Source organism: Schistocerca nitens, chromosome 3, assembly GCF_023898315.1.
Source record: "Schistocerca nitens isolate TAMUIC-IGC-003100 chromosome 3, iqSchNite1.1, whole genome shotgun sequence".
Classification (NCBI taxonomy): Eukaryota; Metazoa; Arthropoda; class Insecta; order Orthoptera; family Acrididae; genus Schistocerca; species Schistocerca nitens.
This window is the reverse complement of record NC_064616.1, coordinates 663,336,009-663,354,500: the sequence shown is the minus strand read 5'-3', so window position 1 is coordinate 663,354,500 and position 18,492 is coordinate 663,336,009. Positions and strand designations below refer to the sequence as shown.

Here is an 18,492-nt window from a genome sequence, read left to right as displayed (position 1 = left end):
ACAGCAATATGAAAAGGTTAGAAATTTTATTCAGAATAATTTAGCAACCATTCACGAGAAGCTAAACTTAACAGCTGCCTTGGCAGTGACAAAAACACTGCACCATCTGTTGAATAATACCAATGCTATTTAGTTACATATTAGCACCCAATTAACCATTATTCAGCTTGGAATACAACAAAGACTCAGTCCTAACCCACTACCTGCCAAATCCTTTCCGTGTATCATATCTAATTTTTCAACCTACTTGGTAGCACCTATGCACAAACTATCTACCACATTCAGGAATCAACTTTATCTCACTACTACACTGCTGCTAGAGTACACTTGTCTCAACACTCTGATGCCTTGAATACACAGATCTTTTTACCTGTCACTGAGCTAGTTGTAATTAGAGTGTTATCACCACCATACTTTTCCTGTAGCACGGACAGCTGCAGGGAAACATATCACCTGCCTGAAAAGTGAAATCTTGATTATTAGTACGAATAGCCAAACTCACTCTGTTATGCCACTCACTGAACTCTAACACTGCTTAAATGTCAATTATCGAGTGTGTTCTCCTTTGTCATTACACACTCATGTCTCTAAATGTAAAACCACCCTTTTCCTTACAGAAATCAAGACACATCCTTGTTCCTCTGCTCTGGCATGGTTGTAGCGGTGCACGATCAACTGCTTGCGTCTGTTGGTAATAGTCTTCTGTACACTGTGCCAGGTCCAACTGTTGTCATCCTCTGTTATAATCATGCCTTTACGTCTCAAAAATACCAAGTTACTTTAAATGGCAGTGGACTTTCATTTAACATTTCCCATCGTGATTTGATTGTATCTTCTGTTAGACTATCAGCTCACTTAAACATATACACACAATACAAGTGTAAAAATCTTTTCTGCCAGAGTTATCTCTTGTACTGGCACAACCAGACAGCCAGCCTGCGCTGCCTAACCATTGGAGATAGCCATCTCCTACAGTGTAGCCCATGAGCAAGGACAAATTACTGTTGGCTATGCACATTTACAATTGGCACACGAGATAATTATAATGTGATCAAACCAAATACTAATCTGTTCCTCTAACTCTGGCCATCCTAGTACTGAATGCCTGGATCTTATATAAAAAAGGTATATTGTAAACGATTACAATCACCAAATCCTGTTGTCTACAAACAGCAATCATCAGGTGACTATCACACTCGAGCACATAATACGGAAATGAAGAAAGTTTTATTGTAAAGGCATGGCCCTACACTAATTCCAGTCCTTACGATTATGGTAGTGACAGACAAGTTTTTTCTTTCATTGAGTGTTTTGATACTGCAACAGTAGTGGTCCCCCCCCCCCCCCCCCCTTATGACAACAACATGGAAGAGTGAAATGTAATTTGAATGCAAGTAGTGTATTATGGTTTAAAGGGATAGTTTGAACATTGAGTCTGGTGGCTCACCCTTAAAGCTATATAGTATCAGTCAATGCTACACTGAAGAGCCAAAGAAAATGGTATACCTGCCTAATATCATGTAGGGCCCCTGCGAGCATGCAGAAATGCCACAACTCGATGTGGCATGGACTCTACTAATGTCTGAAGCAGTGATGGAAGAAACTGACACTATGAATCCTGCAGGGCTATCCATAAATCCGTAAGAGTATGACGGGGTGGAGATCTCTTATGAACAGCATGTTGCAAGGCATCCCAGATAAGCTCAATAATCTTCACGTCTGGGGAGTTTGGTGGTCAGCGGATGTGTTTCAACTCACTTAAATCTTGATAACCCGCCATTGTACCAGCAGTAACCAATCTAACAACTACACCAGACACTTGTTGCTTCATATAGGCGCTGCTGACCGCAGCGTCATATTCTGCCAGTTTACATAACTCTCTGTTTGAATGTGCAAGCCTATACCATTTTCTGTTGTGCTTCAATGTATAATACGATAATTAGTACTTTATGTTCAAATGAAAACACACCAGAGGGTCATGTAGTCTGTAGATGGGATAAGGACACAGCTAGAACTGCCTAGAGGGGCAGTCAATTAGTTTACCTTTTCAATAGCTTATAAGCCAGTCACAAAGGCTAGAAGCAGTTTTATTTACACTTCAAACTTAATGTTTTATTGAATTTGTTAAATCTTATGACTTCCTGTACAAGGACCATTTGTTAGATGTAAGGCAAATCTATTTTACTAAGGATCCATGTACCTTTTTTAAAAATAACCCTTCCTCCCTCTAACAATGGCAAACCACCTCCACTAAGACCTTGCCTAGTATGACGGTGCGGGTCTTCCGCATCGTCCCCTACGCTCCTCGGAGTATGTGACCTAATCATTATCATTCCTCCCTCTAAAGGATTCTGCTCCCCCGGACACCAACAGATTTTTTTTTTTTTGAGTTTAAGGGCGCTCAACTACTGAGGTCATTAGCGGCCAGTCACAATTGTTAGAGCACATAGAATCTAGTAAAACTCAGGGGGGGGGGGGGGGGGGGGGTGGGACGACACCAGAAAGTTCTTACAAAGATGCAGATAAAATAAGTGAAAGAGTTAGATGTCTTTGGACAATCCAGTCAAAGTAATGAAATGAAGAACACGAGCAGCTGCTCGAGCGTCATCCGCTAAAATATCCTGTAAAGTAGATGGCAGAGACAGGACAACACGAGATTGACTAAAACGGGGACACGACAATAAAACATGGCGCACTGTTAATGCATGACCACAAGGGCACTGCGGGGCTGGGTCACCGGAGAGCAGGTAGCGGTGGCTAAACCGGCAATGCCCAATCCGCAACCTGGTCAGAAGGACCTCTTCTCGCCGAGATGGTTGGGAGGAGGTTGTCCAAGCAGTTGGGAACGGTTTTACTGCCCGGAGCTTGTTTCCTTGAAGTGAGGACCAAGTATCCCACCACAAGGACACAAGCCTCTTACAAACAACCCCACTAACGTCAGATGAAGGGACACAATGGAAGGCTGGTCGAGGCAGGAGGACTGCAGCCTTGGCTGCAGCATCAGCAGCCTCATTCCCAGGCACTCCTACATGGCCGGGAACCCACACAAAGCTGACAGGAGAGCCACCCTCAGCAAAAGAATGGAGGGACTGCTGGATCCGTTGCATCAAGGGATGGACCGGATATGGAGCTCCAAGGCTCTGAAGAGCACTGAGTGAATCAGAGCAGAGTACATACGATGAATGGTGGTGGCGGCGGGCATACTGAACGGCCTGATGGAGAGCAAAAAGCTCGGCCGTAAAGCTGGAACACTGGTCGAGGAGCCAGTATTTAAAGGTGATGGCCCCGACGACAAAGGCACAGCCGACACCATCGTCAGTTTTGGAGCCATCAGTGTAAATAAAGGTGTGACTGGCAAGGCGCACACGAAGTTCGACAAACCGTGAGCAATACACTGCAGCCGGAGTACCCTCCTTCGGGAGCGAGCTGAGGTCGAAATAAACATGAACCGGAGCCTGGAGCCAAGGTGGTGTTGGGCTCTCACCCTCTCTGAAGGTGGTAGGGAGGGCAAAATCCAATTGTCGAAGCAGGCGACGAAAGCGGACTCCAGGGGGCAGCAGGGCAGACACATACAACCCATACTGACGGTCGAGAGAATCGGCGAAGAAGGACTGATAAGAGGGGTGGTCGGGATTGACAACAGCCGGCAGGCATACCGACAAAGCAGTACGTCGCGCCGGTAGGTCAATGGTAATTCGGCAGCTTCAGCATAAAGACTCTCGACAGGACTAGTGTAGAAAGCTCCGGTCGCAAGACGTAACCCCCTATGGTGGATGGAGTTGAGACGGCGTAAGAGGGATGGCCGAGCAGACGAGGCTCCCATAATCCAGCTTTGATCGGACTATGGACCGATACAAGCGAAGCAGGACAGTGCAATCCACATGTTCGCTGGGCACTGCAGTAGATCGCGAAGTCATCGACAAAGAGAGAGCCTGAGACATTAGGTGGAATGCAATCCATAATTGGATTGATCGCTATGGCAAAAAGGGCTACGCTCAAGACAGAGACCTGAGGCACTCCGTTCTCCTGGAGGAAGATGTCGGACAATACGGAACCCACACGGACCCTAAACTGTCGATCTGTTAAAAAGGAATCAATAAAAAGGGGCAGGCGACCGCGTAGACCCCACCCGTGCATAGTGCGGAGGATACCTCCTCTCCAACAGGCATCATAAGCCTTCTCCAAATCGAAGAACACTGCGACCGTTTGGCGCTTTCGCAAAAAGTTGTTCATGATGAATGTCGACAAGGTCACAAGGTGGTCAACAGCGGAGCGGCGGCGACGAAAGCCGCATTGAACATTGGTAAGTAGCTGTAGAGATTCAAGAATCCAAACTAACCGAGCGTTAAGCATGCGCTCAATCACCTTACAGACACAGCTTGTAAGAGAAATGGGGCGGTAACTAGAAGGAAGGTGTCTATCCTTCCCGGGTTTGGGTATAGGAACAACGACGGCGTCACGCCAACGCATGGGGACTTGACCTTCGGTCCAGACGCGATTGTAGGTACGAAGAAGGAAGCTTTTGCCTGCCGGAGAAAGGTGTGCCAGCATCTGAACGTGAATGGCATCTGGCCCCGGAGCAGAGGACCGGGACAGTGCAAGTGCACGTTCGAGTTCCTGCATAGTAAAGGGGGCGTTATAAGTTTCCAGATTCAGCGAGTGGAAGGAAGGTCGCCGAGCCTCTTCTGCCTCTTTCCTAGGAAGGAAGGCAGGGTGGTAATGGGGGGAGCTTGAAACCTCCGCAAAAAAGCGGCCGAAGTCGTTGGAGATATCCACAGGATCAATAAGGACCTCATCACCTGAAGTCAGGCCAGGTACCGAGGAGTGGGCCTTAATGCCCGACAGCCAGCGCAGGCCACCCCAGATGACAGAAGAGGGAGTAAAACTGTTAAAGGAGCTGGTGAAAGAGGCCCAACAAGCTTTTTTTGCTGTCTTTGATGACTCTACGGCATTGCACTCTGAGTCGTTTGTATCCAATACAATTCGCCAACGTAGGATGGCGGCGAAAGGTGCATAAAGCACGTCGTCGAGCACGGATAGTGTCTCGACAAGCCTCATTCCACCAGGGGACGGAAACGCGACGTGAAGAAGAGGCAGTACGAGGAATGGAATGTTCAGCAGCATTGATGATAACAGCCGTGAGGTATTCGACCTGACTGTCACAACTGAGAGAATCGTGGTCCAGAAAGGTTGCCAGGGAGGAGTAAAGTCCCCAGTCAGCTTTCGGTATGTTCCAGCTCGAAGGACGTGGGGATGGGGTGTGGTGCAGGAGACAAACGACACAGGGGAAGTGGTCGCTCGAATAGGTGTCAGAAAGGACATACCACTCGAACCGACGGGCAAGAGTGGTACAACAGATCGAGAGGTCCAAGTGGGAGTAGGTATGAGTAGAGTCCGAGAGGAAAGTCGGGGCGCCAGTATTCAGGCAGACAAGATTGAGATGGTTGAAGACATCCGCCAAGAGGGAGCCTCTCTGACAGGATGCAGGAGAGCCCCAAAGGGGATGATGGGCATTGAAGTCGCCAAACAATAAAAATGGCGGAGGAAGCTGAACAATCAGGTGCATCATGTCAGTCCGACTAACTGCGGATGATGATTGAGTGTAGACGGTACAAACAGAAAAAGTAAAGGCAGAAAGAGTAATACGGACAGCTATTGCTTGGAGTGGGGTGGTCAATGGGAGGGGACGGTAATAGACATCGTCCCGAACAAGCAACATGACGCCACCATGAGCTGGAATACCGTCCACAGGGGGGAGGTCAGAACACTCCGAGGTATAGTGGGTGAAAGCAATACGGTCAGTTGGGCGCAACTTGGTTTCCTGGAGACCAAGAACGAGCAGACAGGGCAGGCGGAGGAGCAGTTGTAATTCCTCCCGATTAGATCGAATACCTCTTATGTTCCAATGTAACAAAGCAATCGCTAGTCAGAAAAGAGGGGGAACGAAACGGGTGAAGAGCTGGTCACCTCGACAGCTGCGGAGGGCCAGGTGTCGAGGGAACAACGCTACAACCGGCGGGAGGCGGATCCTGTTCCATCGAGTCGTCGCCAGCGGCGGCTGCTTTCCCCGGTTGCGTAGGAGGGGCAGCATCATTCGCCGACAAGAGGCCAGCTGAGCGCCTGGCAGCAGAGCATCCCGGCGAAACTGAGGACGGCCGGGAGCAGCGACTCACGGATGGAGCGTCAGACGAAACACGCCGGGGTGGAGAGGGGGATAAAGATTTCTTCTTGGAGGCCTTCTTGGAAGTCCAATGAGGCACGGGGATGGTGGGCTGGACCCGAAGAAGGTCCTCACGCGCGGGGTCCATGTTGGAACGCCGGACCTCGGAAGCCGGGGTCCGGAACGTTTCCCCGATGGACGCCTGAGAAGAGGATCGCTTCTCAGGCGGCGGAGGGGGAGGGGGAGGAAGGGTGGCCCCTGGGGCAGAGGGGGCAGGGGCCGCGAGGGAGGAGGATTTGGAAGGGTGGGATTTGGGAGGCGGAGGCATAGACCCCGGATGGGGTGAGGAGGTGGAGGGGGGACAGGAGAGGGGTGAGGATACTGTGGAAGGAGTGGACACGACTGAGGCAAACGAAGTTGTCAACGTCACGGGATGGAGGCGGTCATACTTCTTCCTGGCCTCAGAATAAGAGAGACGATCCGAAGTTTTTAATTCTTGAATCTTCTTCTCCTTCTGATACACGGGGCAGTCTAAAGATTTAGGCGAGTGGATGCCAGGACAATTGACGCACCGAGGTGGTGGGGTGCATGTATGTTCCTCACGAAGAGGACGTCCGCAATCGCCACAAAGGGTCTCACAGCCTCACACCGTGACGACATGTGCCCAAAGCGCAAACACCGAAAGCAGCGCATAGGAAGCGGGACGTAAGGTCGCACGTCGCACCGGTAGCACATCACCTTTACCTTCTCCGGGAGAACGTCCCCCTCGAAGGCGAGTATAAAGGCTCCGGTGTCGACGCGACGGTCTTTGGGGCCGCGCTGAACTCGCCGGACGAAATGCACACCTCGGCGCTCCAGGTTGGCCCTGAGCTCCTCATCAGATTGCAGCAGGAGGTCCCGATGAAAAATAACCCCGTGCGTCCTATTCAGTGCCAGATGCGGGACAATAGACACTGGGATGTCCCCTAGTCGGTCGCACGCCTGGAGCGCCGCTGACTGTGTGGCGGAGGCGGTCTTTATAAGAACGGACCCCAAATGCATTTTACTGAGAGCCTCGATTTCCCCGAAGATGTCCTCGATGTGCTGGACAAAGAACATGGGCTTGGAGGTGGCGAACGTCCCCCCATCGGTCCGAGAACAGACTAAATAGCGGGGGAAGTACTTCGCCCCAAGCCGGCGGGCCTGTCCTTCCTCCCAGGGAGTGGCCAAGGGGGGAAGGGCAGGAGAACCAGAACCAGAGACAGTAGCTTTCTTTTTAAAAGACTCGGCCGCAGAGCGACCTGATACATGTTGACGTTTCATCTGCGAAACGTCCGCCCCGATACCACCCACTCCGACCAGGGGCTCTCCCCACGGGCGCCACCCAGCCTCAGCAAGGGCCACCTGGCAGGATGACCGTTGCTGGGAGTCCCGATGCCCCAAGGAGACGGGCATCTACTCCTTGGCCGACGTGGGGAGGGTGCAGCTCAGGTATCGGCAGTACGATCCCTGTGTTGTCAGGGGGCTACAACCTAGAGGGTACGTGACGACCCCACCACAACGGGCTGGCTACCGTGCTGGATTTCGGGTGCCATGGAAGGTCCATCATGATCGTAGGTGCAGATGGGGACGCACTATGGGCGTAACTTGTGCAACCCATCAGGTGTTTAGGCCCAATTTGAGGAATAGTGGGTGCGGTTACAACGCCGCTACAATGCTGAGTGCCAAGGTCTTGGTGCACTGAGGACCAGTGATACACCACGTAAGGCGTCCTTCCCCAAAAGGCTCGTACTTCTGTAGAATTTTGAAAAGCGGAGGTCAAACCCCAAGGGGGACCTACTACTAGGAGGCCGAAACAGTTGAAACTCCTTTTAGTCGCCTCTTACGACAGGCAGGAACACCTCGGGCATATTCTTACCCCGGACCTGCAGGGGGTGCACCAACTGATGTGCCACCTCGATGGAGTGTTGCAGCACTGGCACATGAGAGCTGGCCACTGGCCACCACCTCTCCGCAGCCCCTGCACTGTCGCTTCTGGCACTTTTCGTCCAACAATCCGTTCAGCGGCCTCACCACCCTGGCATTACATCACCACACCAACACTCCACCTCAAGGGCCTTGTGGCCACTCATTGTACAACCATATCCTATGGCTGACATCAAAACACTGTCAAAAATCTTATCTTTACTGTTGTTGTTGTGGTCTTCAATCCAGAGACTGGTTTGATGTAGCTCTCCATGCTACTCTATCTTGTGCAAGCTTTTTCATCTCCCAGTACCTACTTCAACCTACATCCTTCTGAATCTGTTGGTCTCCCTCTAAGATTTTTACCCTCCACGCTGCCCTCAAATACTAAATTGGTGAACCCTTGATGATGTCTCAGAATATGCCCTACCAGCCGATCCCTTCTTCTAGACAAGTTGTGCCACAAATTTCTTTTCTCTCCAATTCTATTCAATACCTCCTCATTAGTTATGTGATCTACCCATCTAATCTTCAGCATTCTTTGGTAGCACCACATTTCGAAAGCTTCTATTGTCTTCTTGTCCAAACTATTTATCGTCCACGTTTCACTTCCATACATGGCTACACTCCATACAAATACCTTCAGAAACGACTTCCTGACACTTAAACCTATACTCGATGCTAACAGATTTTTCTTCTTCAGAAACACTTTCCCTGCCATTGTCAGTCTACATTTTATATCCTCTCTACTTCGATCATCATCAGTTATTTTGCTCCCCAAGTAGCAAAACTCCTTTACTACTTTAAGTGTCTCATTTCCTAATCTAATTCCGGCAGCATCACCTGATTTAATTCGAGTACATTCCATTATCCTCATTTTGCTTTTGTTTATGTTCGTCTTATATCCTCCTTTCAAGACACTGTCCATTCCGTTCAACTGCTCTTCCAGGTCCTTTGCTGCCTGTGACAGACTTACAATGTCATCGGTGAACCTCAAAGTTTTTATTTCTTCTCCATGGATTTTAATTCCTACTCCGAATTTTTCTTTTGTTTCCTTTACTGCTTGCTCCATATACAGATTGAATAACATCGGGGATAGGCTACAACCCTGTCCCACTCCCTTCCCAACCACTGCTTCCCTTTCATGCCCCTTGACTCTTATAACTGCCATCTGGTTTCTGTACAAATTGTAAATAGCCTTTTGCACAATTTACCCCTGCCACCCTCAGAATTTGAAAGAGAGTATTCCAGTCAACATTGTCAAAAGCTTTCTATAGGTCTACAAATGCTAGAAATGTAGGTTTGTCTTTCATTAATCTATTTTCTAAGATAAGGGCTATTCCATGCCAAGTGGTCTAATATCGAGAAATGTTCCCACATGACCATCATGGATTTTGATGAAATTTTGTATGAACACTGGTAAAGCTTCAGTTTCAGAAATTCAATACTTGCAGAGATATAGTCACTCGTTTGAAATCATAGTACAGCTTCCAATAGTGCATCCTTGAATTTTCAGCAACTTTGCGATGAGATATCTCTGTAAGTATTTGCATGAAAGAAACAAAACTTGGCCATCTTATACAACTTTTAGAGCTCTTTAAAGTAAAATATTAAGAAAAGGATTTCTGAGCAATTTTCATATAGATAATTTGAAGCAAAGTTGGGCGAGAAAATAGCTGTTTAAAAAAATGCTAACTTTAGTTTTTTATATCTCCAAAGGTAATTGTGGGATGTACATGAAACTTTGCACACCATAACTCACCAACACAAGGTCTTAGAATATAAAATTTCAGTCTCCTATTGCTTTCCACTATTTCACAAATCTAGGGTGAGGTTGACCATTTTTCAAAAAGTGCTAAAAATGGGTATTTTTAGTCAAATTTTTCAAAAAAGTGTTTTCTCCAAACTCTTCTAAACTATGGTCATTAGAAAGAGCATATTCTAAACCATCTAGAAAAGTGGATTTGGTTTTGCAATGCAAGCATATAAGGCCCTAAAAAGTAGCATCATCAAAGAGGCACACTGGAAGTTTGAACACATTTTTCTGGCACTCAAATTATACCTGAAATCTCTTATTTTGCCTTATACATGTTTATTAATGTCTGGGATAAGTGAAATAAGAAATCCTGATGAATAGGACCTAGCTAAAGTCCGAATAGCAAAAGAATAAAAATAGAAACAATGTTATTTCTTAATTGTCACCTCCCCCCCCCCCTCTCTCTCTCTCTCTCTCTCTCTCTCTCTCTCACACACACACACACACACACACACACAATTATTATTAAGAATGAATGTAAATCGTAAAATTTATTTGCATAATCATCTAATTATTAGTTGCCTGTTTAATGAACAACACCAGCTTACTGATGGAAAAGAACTGTTTAAATGAGTTGCTATGGTCCATAGTGGCTTAACCACTGCTAGTTTCATTTCACCTGAGAAAAACAGCATTCCCATTGCCATAGGGGCCACGCCCGATAGCTTAGCAACAACAGCCATGGTTGGGTTTCTTTACCGCAGGATCCCAAGCCTGATAAGGGTTTCTTTACACAGGTTCCCAAGCCTTATAGTAAAATTATTTAAGTGCCATGTGTAAAATTAGAAGGCACTCTTGGGTTCCTTAGATTGTTTCCTCTAACCTATTTCAATTTTTGATATGCTACATTAATTTTCTGATGAATATCAAGAGGAATGGTGTATTGCCCGCCAGACGAATTTACTGGTGGAGCTGGAATAACTGCAATAATGTGATGTTCCGGAATAAGAATAACAAACAGCCGAATTCATTGTACTTAAAAATTTGGATACCCTTATTGCATCAAGTGAGTTCATCTACCTAACTGTACTGCATACCAGGGAAACAATTACTTTGTATTTCGCTAATAGTTCCACACATAATCGTAGAAAAAGAGCAGTCTGTATTTACATTTACCATGGAAAAACAAACAAAAAATGCATAACTTTTCCTAGCAGGGAGCAACGTTGTATAATAAGTGTCCAAAGAGATCAATGTAAATGGGAAGCTACAATATACTTCATAAGTAATGCATACTACACAATTATAAAGTACTCAGAGTGATAATAATGAAAGGGAAGAGTGGTAATTAACAATGAAAGGAAATAACTACAACACCATGTTACACTACATGATCACAGTGTAATGCTTTTTACAAGAATACAATGTGCGCACAACCTACTGTGCATAATATTGTGTTACTCACCTGAACTCAACATCTCAGTCATCATGTGTGATGCTGACACAGTTTTCCAGACAGAGTGAAGGGAGGGCATTGAGATGTGCACGAGACAAAGTAGCATATTTATGATCAAGTCTGGCTTTTCAGACAGAGTTAAGTGAGTGCAAGGGACTTAGCAGCAGGTTGATGGTTCTGGAGTCACCAGACAGTGCCTGTAGGGTGTGCAGTGACAGTGTAAAAAGATGTGAAGGAACAGTACGAAACTGTGTATAAACGAAGAATATTGTACAATAGGGAGCAATCAAATTAGGCAGAAGAGTTGGAATTCAGGGGAATGTTGGATACGAGTCGTTGGCTTTGTCCAGTGACTTAGGAAACATGACAAATGACAAACAATATGGTGACAATAATGCGATGTTATTGATTCTTTTCGAATGGGCTAAGAGATACATATCAGTCTGCCACTATAACCAAGTTTGTTTAGTATTACATTCATTGGCTTCACCAACTCACAACCAGACTGTTACCTTCAAACTAAACTATACCTTGGGTTAAGCTACTGAGCAATGTTTCGCTTTAACATTTGTTGGCTTCGCAAACTAACAACAAAACTGTGATTAATGCACCGAAAGGTGACTTGATGGCAGACATTAACATTACGTCCCTGGTCATAGCTGACAAGTTTTATCAACTACTCTTGACCGGAGTAGTTGGTGAGAGACTCACCTCACATTCAGGAGGATGGCATTTGCTCTGTCAAGTCATATTGATTCAGGTTTGCCTAAGTCATTTCAGACAAATGCCAGGATCATTCGTCAGTAAAACTATGGCTGACCACCTTTACTACCCTAATAAACAACAGCCTTACACATTTTGTGTGTGTGTATAGGGTATTTATTTTTCTTGTATTATGACGACAAATCTCTTATCACTATCAGATGGTCCCTGAGCAAATAAATGTCTTCCCCCACCTATTTGGCCATCATCATCATAATAGTATCTGAGGAAGACTGGCATATTGTCCCCAAAATAATATCTTTTAAGTACAGCTAAAGCAAACAGACCTAGATGTCATGAGATTTTGATAGAAAAGGAAAATTTGTTGAACACTTAGTACGAAAATAATGTTACAGTATTTTTACATTACATTCATCTTTATTTGTCACTGGGGCATTGCAGAAACACATGAAACAATTTATGTGAACGACTGCCACAATAACTACGCAGTGATCGGAAGTCCAGTATCAGAATGCAGTACAAAATCACTACGTACACACAGTTTAGACAGTTATACTAGTAGTTACGCCTCTAGGAACATACACTCACAGAAATTTATCAGTAAACCACACCAAGATGCAGGACGCTTCTTGCAGCGTCTGCCACTTGAGTTGTCTAAAAATCTCCATGACACTTTCACAAACTTGTAACAAAATGTTCTGCTCTTCTTTGGAGCTCCTCTATCCTACTCTTATCACTGGGTACTAGTTCCATGGAATACCACGTTCGGCAACGAGTTAAAATGCATTTTCCACCATGAATTTGATCCTACTGTATGTCTTGTGACAGAATAAAACTGAATGTAACTACATATTCCACGACTTCAAAGCTTGAAACTGAGTACTCAACCTTTCTCTCAAGATCTGGAGGCAAAATAAAGACGAGCAAATTCAGAATAGCTCACATGCCTTACAATGGCTATAACTATTAAAAGTACATGAAATCTATGTCCATTCCTCTACTTCCACAATCCACACTTTCCTGGATTCAGAAACCAGCCTTCCAGAACACTCAAAGGAGTTTCTATAAATTCAATTCATCTCCAAGCAGCATACAACAATTTATTTAAAAAAAGCTATGTATCACCAAGTGTGAACGATAAAGCAACTCAAAAATAAACAATAAGGCAAAAATAAAATTTTTCTGCAGATAAGAACGTAGAAACTAAATAAAATACCATATATCGTTGCCTTCTGGAAAACAGAATACTACAATATGAATTACTGAACTGCATTTTTTTAATGATGTTCAAAATGACATTAGGTACATGTAAAATGGTTCACAAATACATTCCTAGTTCATTTTTTCCGGTCTGATCTCTATCTCTCAACAAACACTGTAAAGGTGAACAGAGTATAGGTACTATCTTGTACACTGACCTGCCAGTCAACTTTATAGCAGTCTTCCACCTCAAAAGAGACTGAATGAACGGAAGTGCTTGCAGGCAAATAAATAAAACCGGCTAGCAATCCAATACTTGGTGTTTTACTCTGTAATCAGTGTACTTGATTCTACGGCGGGCCTCATGCTCGGCGAGATGAAGTCTGCTCTGCCCCCGGCTATCATGATTTAAGTACCCCTTAATCATTTCAGGCATATGCCGTGTTGATTCCTTTAGAAATGCCACAGCCGACCACCTGTCCTATACCCATAAAACATATTCTTATGTGTATGTATGTACTGAGATGTTTGTTTTCATGGCATTAAGATGACAAATTCTGTATCATTGTGCGATTATCCATGAACGAATGAATAAATTAATTACATCATTCATTAGAAATGCTACTGACAACTGACCACCCTTTCTATTTTTGGGAGGCTTATGCGTTTACACACATGTTGCCGCATTTTTTCCGTATAGTTCGTCATCAGATTTAAAAAGTTAATGACCTTTGCTTCCGGGTTTGTTAAAACACTCCAGGGATATAAACAGTCTCTAAATGAGTAAACAATAGCATTTTTTTAATATAAATTACTCACCTTTTCCTTCGGTGGCGGTTGGTTTTTATTTACTTCAACTTTGAGATTACAGTAAATTTTATATTCGCTTGTCTCTTCTACGACTGATACGGCTAGCTGTTCGCTAAAAACTGTTTCAAAGCCCGGGTCTGAGTTCATAAACATATCACTGTCCACCCCCAGTTTCGGTACTCGATCGGGTTCCATGGCCCGCCTTTTCAAAACCCGCTTCACACGCAGTCACTCAATCATCACCAAAGTTTATACACCAACTGATCTGTCACAGGCGTCTAGACTCAGCAGAAATGGACGCCCGAAAGCACCGGCAGATGTCTCTGTTGTCATGGTATTGTAATCCTGAACTGAGGATGTGCCATGAAGATCTTACCTGCATGGGAGTGCCCTTATTCACATATATGTTATGAGAGGTACTGACCCCTGCAATGGAGTACATATTTCTGCTCTACAGTTTTTAGATGAAGCTCGTATTTGGTGGGTTTAATGTTATAACTCATATCCTACGAATATATCTTGCTTCGAAATACTAGCACACTCCGGAGCTGTCGAAAAGTTGTTGGTACCGGTACAGATTGTTGTAATTGGTTCGTTCTGTCATAAAACCGTGCAGTTAAAGAAATCTCAAGACGTGGTGACCTCTCAGTGGTGAGTGGATGCAACTGATCAGAGAGGATGCTTACATATATGTCACCTGTCAGAGTCGTATCTAGATGTATCACAGGTCCCATATCACTCCAACTACACATGCCCCACACCATTACAGAGCCTCCACCAGCCTGAACAGACCCCCCCTGGCATGCAGGATCCACGGATTCATGACATTGTTTCCATACCTGTACACGTCCATCCGATCGATACAATTTGAAACGAGACTCGTCCGACCAGGCAACATGTTTCCAGGCATCAACAGTTCATTGTCGGTGTTAACGGATCCAAGTGAGGTGCAAAGCTTCGTGTCGTGCAGTCATCAAGGAGACACGAGTGGGCCTTCAGCTCCAAAAGCCCATATCGATGATGTTTCGTTGAATGTTTCACACGCTGTCACTTGTTGATGGCCCAGCACTGAAATCTGCAGCAATTTGCAGAAGGGTTGCAGTTATGTCACGTTGAACAGTTCTCTTCAGTCGTCGTTGGTTCCGTTCTTGCAGGATCTTTTTCTAGCCACAGTGACGTTGGAGATTTGATGTTTTACCTGATTCCTGATATTCATGGCACACTCGTGAAATGGTCACATGGGAAAATCCCGTCTTCATCGCTACCTTGCAGATGCTGTATCCCACCATTCGTACGACAACTATAACACCATGTTCAAACTCACTTAAATCTTGATAACCTGCCACTGTACCAACGGTAATTAATTTAACAACTACACCACACACTTGCTGTCTTATAGAGGCGTTGCCAAACGCATTGCCATATTCTGCTGTTTACGTATCTCCCTATTTGAATATACATGCCTATGCCAGTTTATTTGGCGCTTCAGTGTATATAATTTCAGAATGTATGTTGACACAACAAGGATTGTCGTGTATAACACATTAGTCTTATATCTATGATGCTTGTCTTCACATCTAATTCATCTGATAAATCTAAGGCACTAGTTGAATTCACTTTTACACTAGATATAACTTGTCGTTACTTCCAATCTGCAATCACATTTATGCCAAAATAAATTTATTCATACTTCTTAAAATTGATATAAAATAGTGTACTTACCTGTTTCATGTATATTCTCGTGGGGCACACTAAAATCTCTTCTTCTTTGTTCCAAGTATATTCAAGCAGCTAGCAAATCCAAGAAATCAGGTTCTCATTCTGTACTGAAAATCAAATTTCTTGTTGTATTTATCTTCCATTTATTACATTCTCCAGTCTGCCTTCCATCATATATGTAAAATTAAATACAGCTTGCAGTTGAAAACTTAAATATTTTCAGTTCAAACAAATTTTTGCTTTTCCCTAATCACTTTACAAACACATGCCTACCAATGTTGATACCAAACCGAAAAATAGTCATAGAGGAGAATAGCTTATTACAATATTCAGTTTTTAATTTTTTCAAGTTTTCCATTTTCCTATATTCATCTTTCTCAGTCACACTTTTATTTACTTACAGTTTAATTATAATTTGCTAGCTGCTCACACAAAACCTGGGACCAAGAAGAAGGTATTTCAATGTGACCTGCAAGACTGCAATTGGAGCAGGTAAGTACATCATTTTATAGCAGTTACACTTGCAATTTTCTGAATTTTAAAAGTTTGTATCAATAAATTTATCATTGACAACGTACTGGAACTTAAGTGATTTCTAGCTTATATGAGAATAAGTGGTAACAGTCTAAATCACAATTTCTTTTCTTTCTGTACAGTTTTGAAATTTATAAAACCTAATTTCAAAATTTATTTTGGACATTCCCTTTAGTAGTGGAACACAAACCAAATGGCTCCCTCATACTGCGTGAAGATTAAAATGTAGTTAATACCAAGTTCTGGTGTACACTTATCAGATTCCACAGTCTGAACATATTTTTCCAAATGAAGAGGTGGTGAATATTACCCTAGAATCGATCTATGAGAGGTGTACTGGCAATATCTTTGCATTCAGACTCCAAGCAAGTGTTCATTTTGAACAACTTGTTCAGCCTCTACCAGCCTCTGCAGCTCCCTTCTAGCATGTATAACACACCTGCCAATTTCCAAACTTATCTGGAACAACTTAACTAAAAGATACCATCACTATCTAGGTAATATAAGGCAGAACTGCAAAGAGACCCCATGATGCACCAAGTGTTCAAATGTGTAAAATCATGACAGCCAGACCACTTCCCTTTGAGATCGGACCCAACATTACTGTGCTACGTTTTTTTTATTTTATTTCAAATTCTGTCATGGACCACAAATGTTTATTACTCAGGTAATTAATTTTGGTCAATGATGATCATCTTCATATCTAAAAATAAGCATACAGAGGTAGCTTGATGTACTATGTTTCCAAAATACATAAAATAAGGAATCAGATATCACTATAACTAAATATGACATTTCCACACCATACCTGAGTAAATGTACTATATTACACAAGTTGTGTCATTGCATATTTTGATGGTACAGTCACATTAATCAGCCATGGAAGCTTCATGAAAAAATTTTCAAATTTTGATTACTATGGATATCATCTACATCTACATCTACATGGATACTCTGCAAATCACATTTAAGTGCCTGGTGGAGGGTTCATCGAACCACCTTCACAATTCTCTATTATTCCAATCTCATATAGCGCGCGGAAAGAATGAACACCGACATCTCTCCGTACAAGCTCTGATTTCCCTTATTTTATCGTGATGATCGTTTCTTCCTATGTAGGTCGATGTCAACAAAATATTTTCGCATTCGGAGGTGAAAGTTGGTGACTACAATTTCGTGAGAAGATTCCGTCACAATGAAAAACGCCTTTCTTTTAATGACGCCAAGCCCAAATCCTGTATCATTTCTGTGACACTCTCTCCCATATTTCGCAATAATACAAAACGCGCTGCCCTTCTTTGAACTTTTTCGATATACTCCATCAGCAGTATTCTAAATGAGGATGGACAAGCGTAGTGTAGGCAGTCTCCTTAGTAGATCTCTCATATTTTCTAAGTGTCCTGCCAATAAAATGTAGTTTTTGGTTAACCTTCTCCACAACATTTTCTGTGTGTTCCTTCCAATTTAAGATTTTTGTAATTGAAATACATAGGTATTTAGTTCTTTTAGATTAGACTGATTTACCATGTAACCGAAGTTTAACGAATTCCTTTTGGCACTCATGTGGATGATCTGATTTTTTTGAGTTGCTTTGATTTTAACAGGGAAGCTAAAACAGCTGACGTCTAACCCACCACTGCCTGCATCTAAACTAAGTTTATTGTGTGGTATCGCTCACTGTATATCTACTAAAGCCAACCAATGCCCTCAAATAGTGCAAAGAGTCCCTCTCCTAGTTTTTTGTTAGACACAGTTTCTTCAGGTCTAGTTGTCCCGAAGATTCTGTGTCTTTTACTCTCCAGTGCCGTGTATTCGAAGATTAGGTGTGATGCAGTTTCTTCACCCTCATCACAGGGGCTGCATTTAGGGTCCTCTTCCGTTATACACATTATGTGTAGGTGTTTTTTGAAATTCCCATGGCTGGTCAACAGTCCAGTCATGAGTTTGATCTCTTTCCTATTCGATCCCAGGATTACAGAGCTTCTTTCAAAACATGGCTTGTGCATCATTAGCTTACCATGTTTTTGTTACGGACCTTGGACCAATATCCTACATGCTGTGTCCTAAGCCAGTTATGTAGTTCTAATTTGATCATAGCCTTGGTGATTGTCAGGACCCCTGAGTGACCAGGGACCCACACTACGTTTACCCTATGGCTTCCCCGTAGCTCCACCAGAGCCCTGTGACATT

The 18,492-nt window shown here is 43.9% G+C and overlaps 1 protein-coding gene across 3 annotated transcripts in view; it reads right to left on the bottom strand.

The window, feature by feature from the left end:
• The window catches only part of LOC126249700 (spindle assembly abnormal protein 6 homolog), a 256,468-nt gene extending 242,197 nt beyond the window's left edge, over positions 1-14,271 (bottom strand). For 2 of the 3 annotated variants that reach the window (XM_049951376.1, XM_049951377.1), the window contains exon 1: positions 14,059-14,271. In XM_049951376.1, coding sequence (XP_049807333.1) covers positions 14,059-14,244 — 186 coding nt within the window. In that variant the 5' untranslated portion in view covers positions 14,245-14,271. The remainder of the gene's footprint in view (positions 1-14,058) is intronic. The other variant, XM_049951378.1, reaches the window with a different exon arrangement.
• Positions 14,272-18,492: the final 4,221 nt, after the last annotated feature.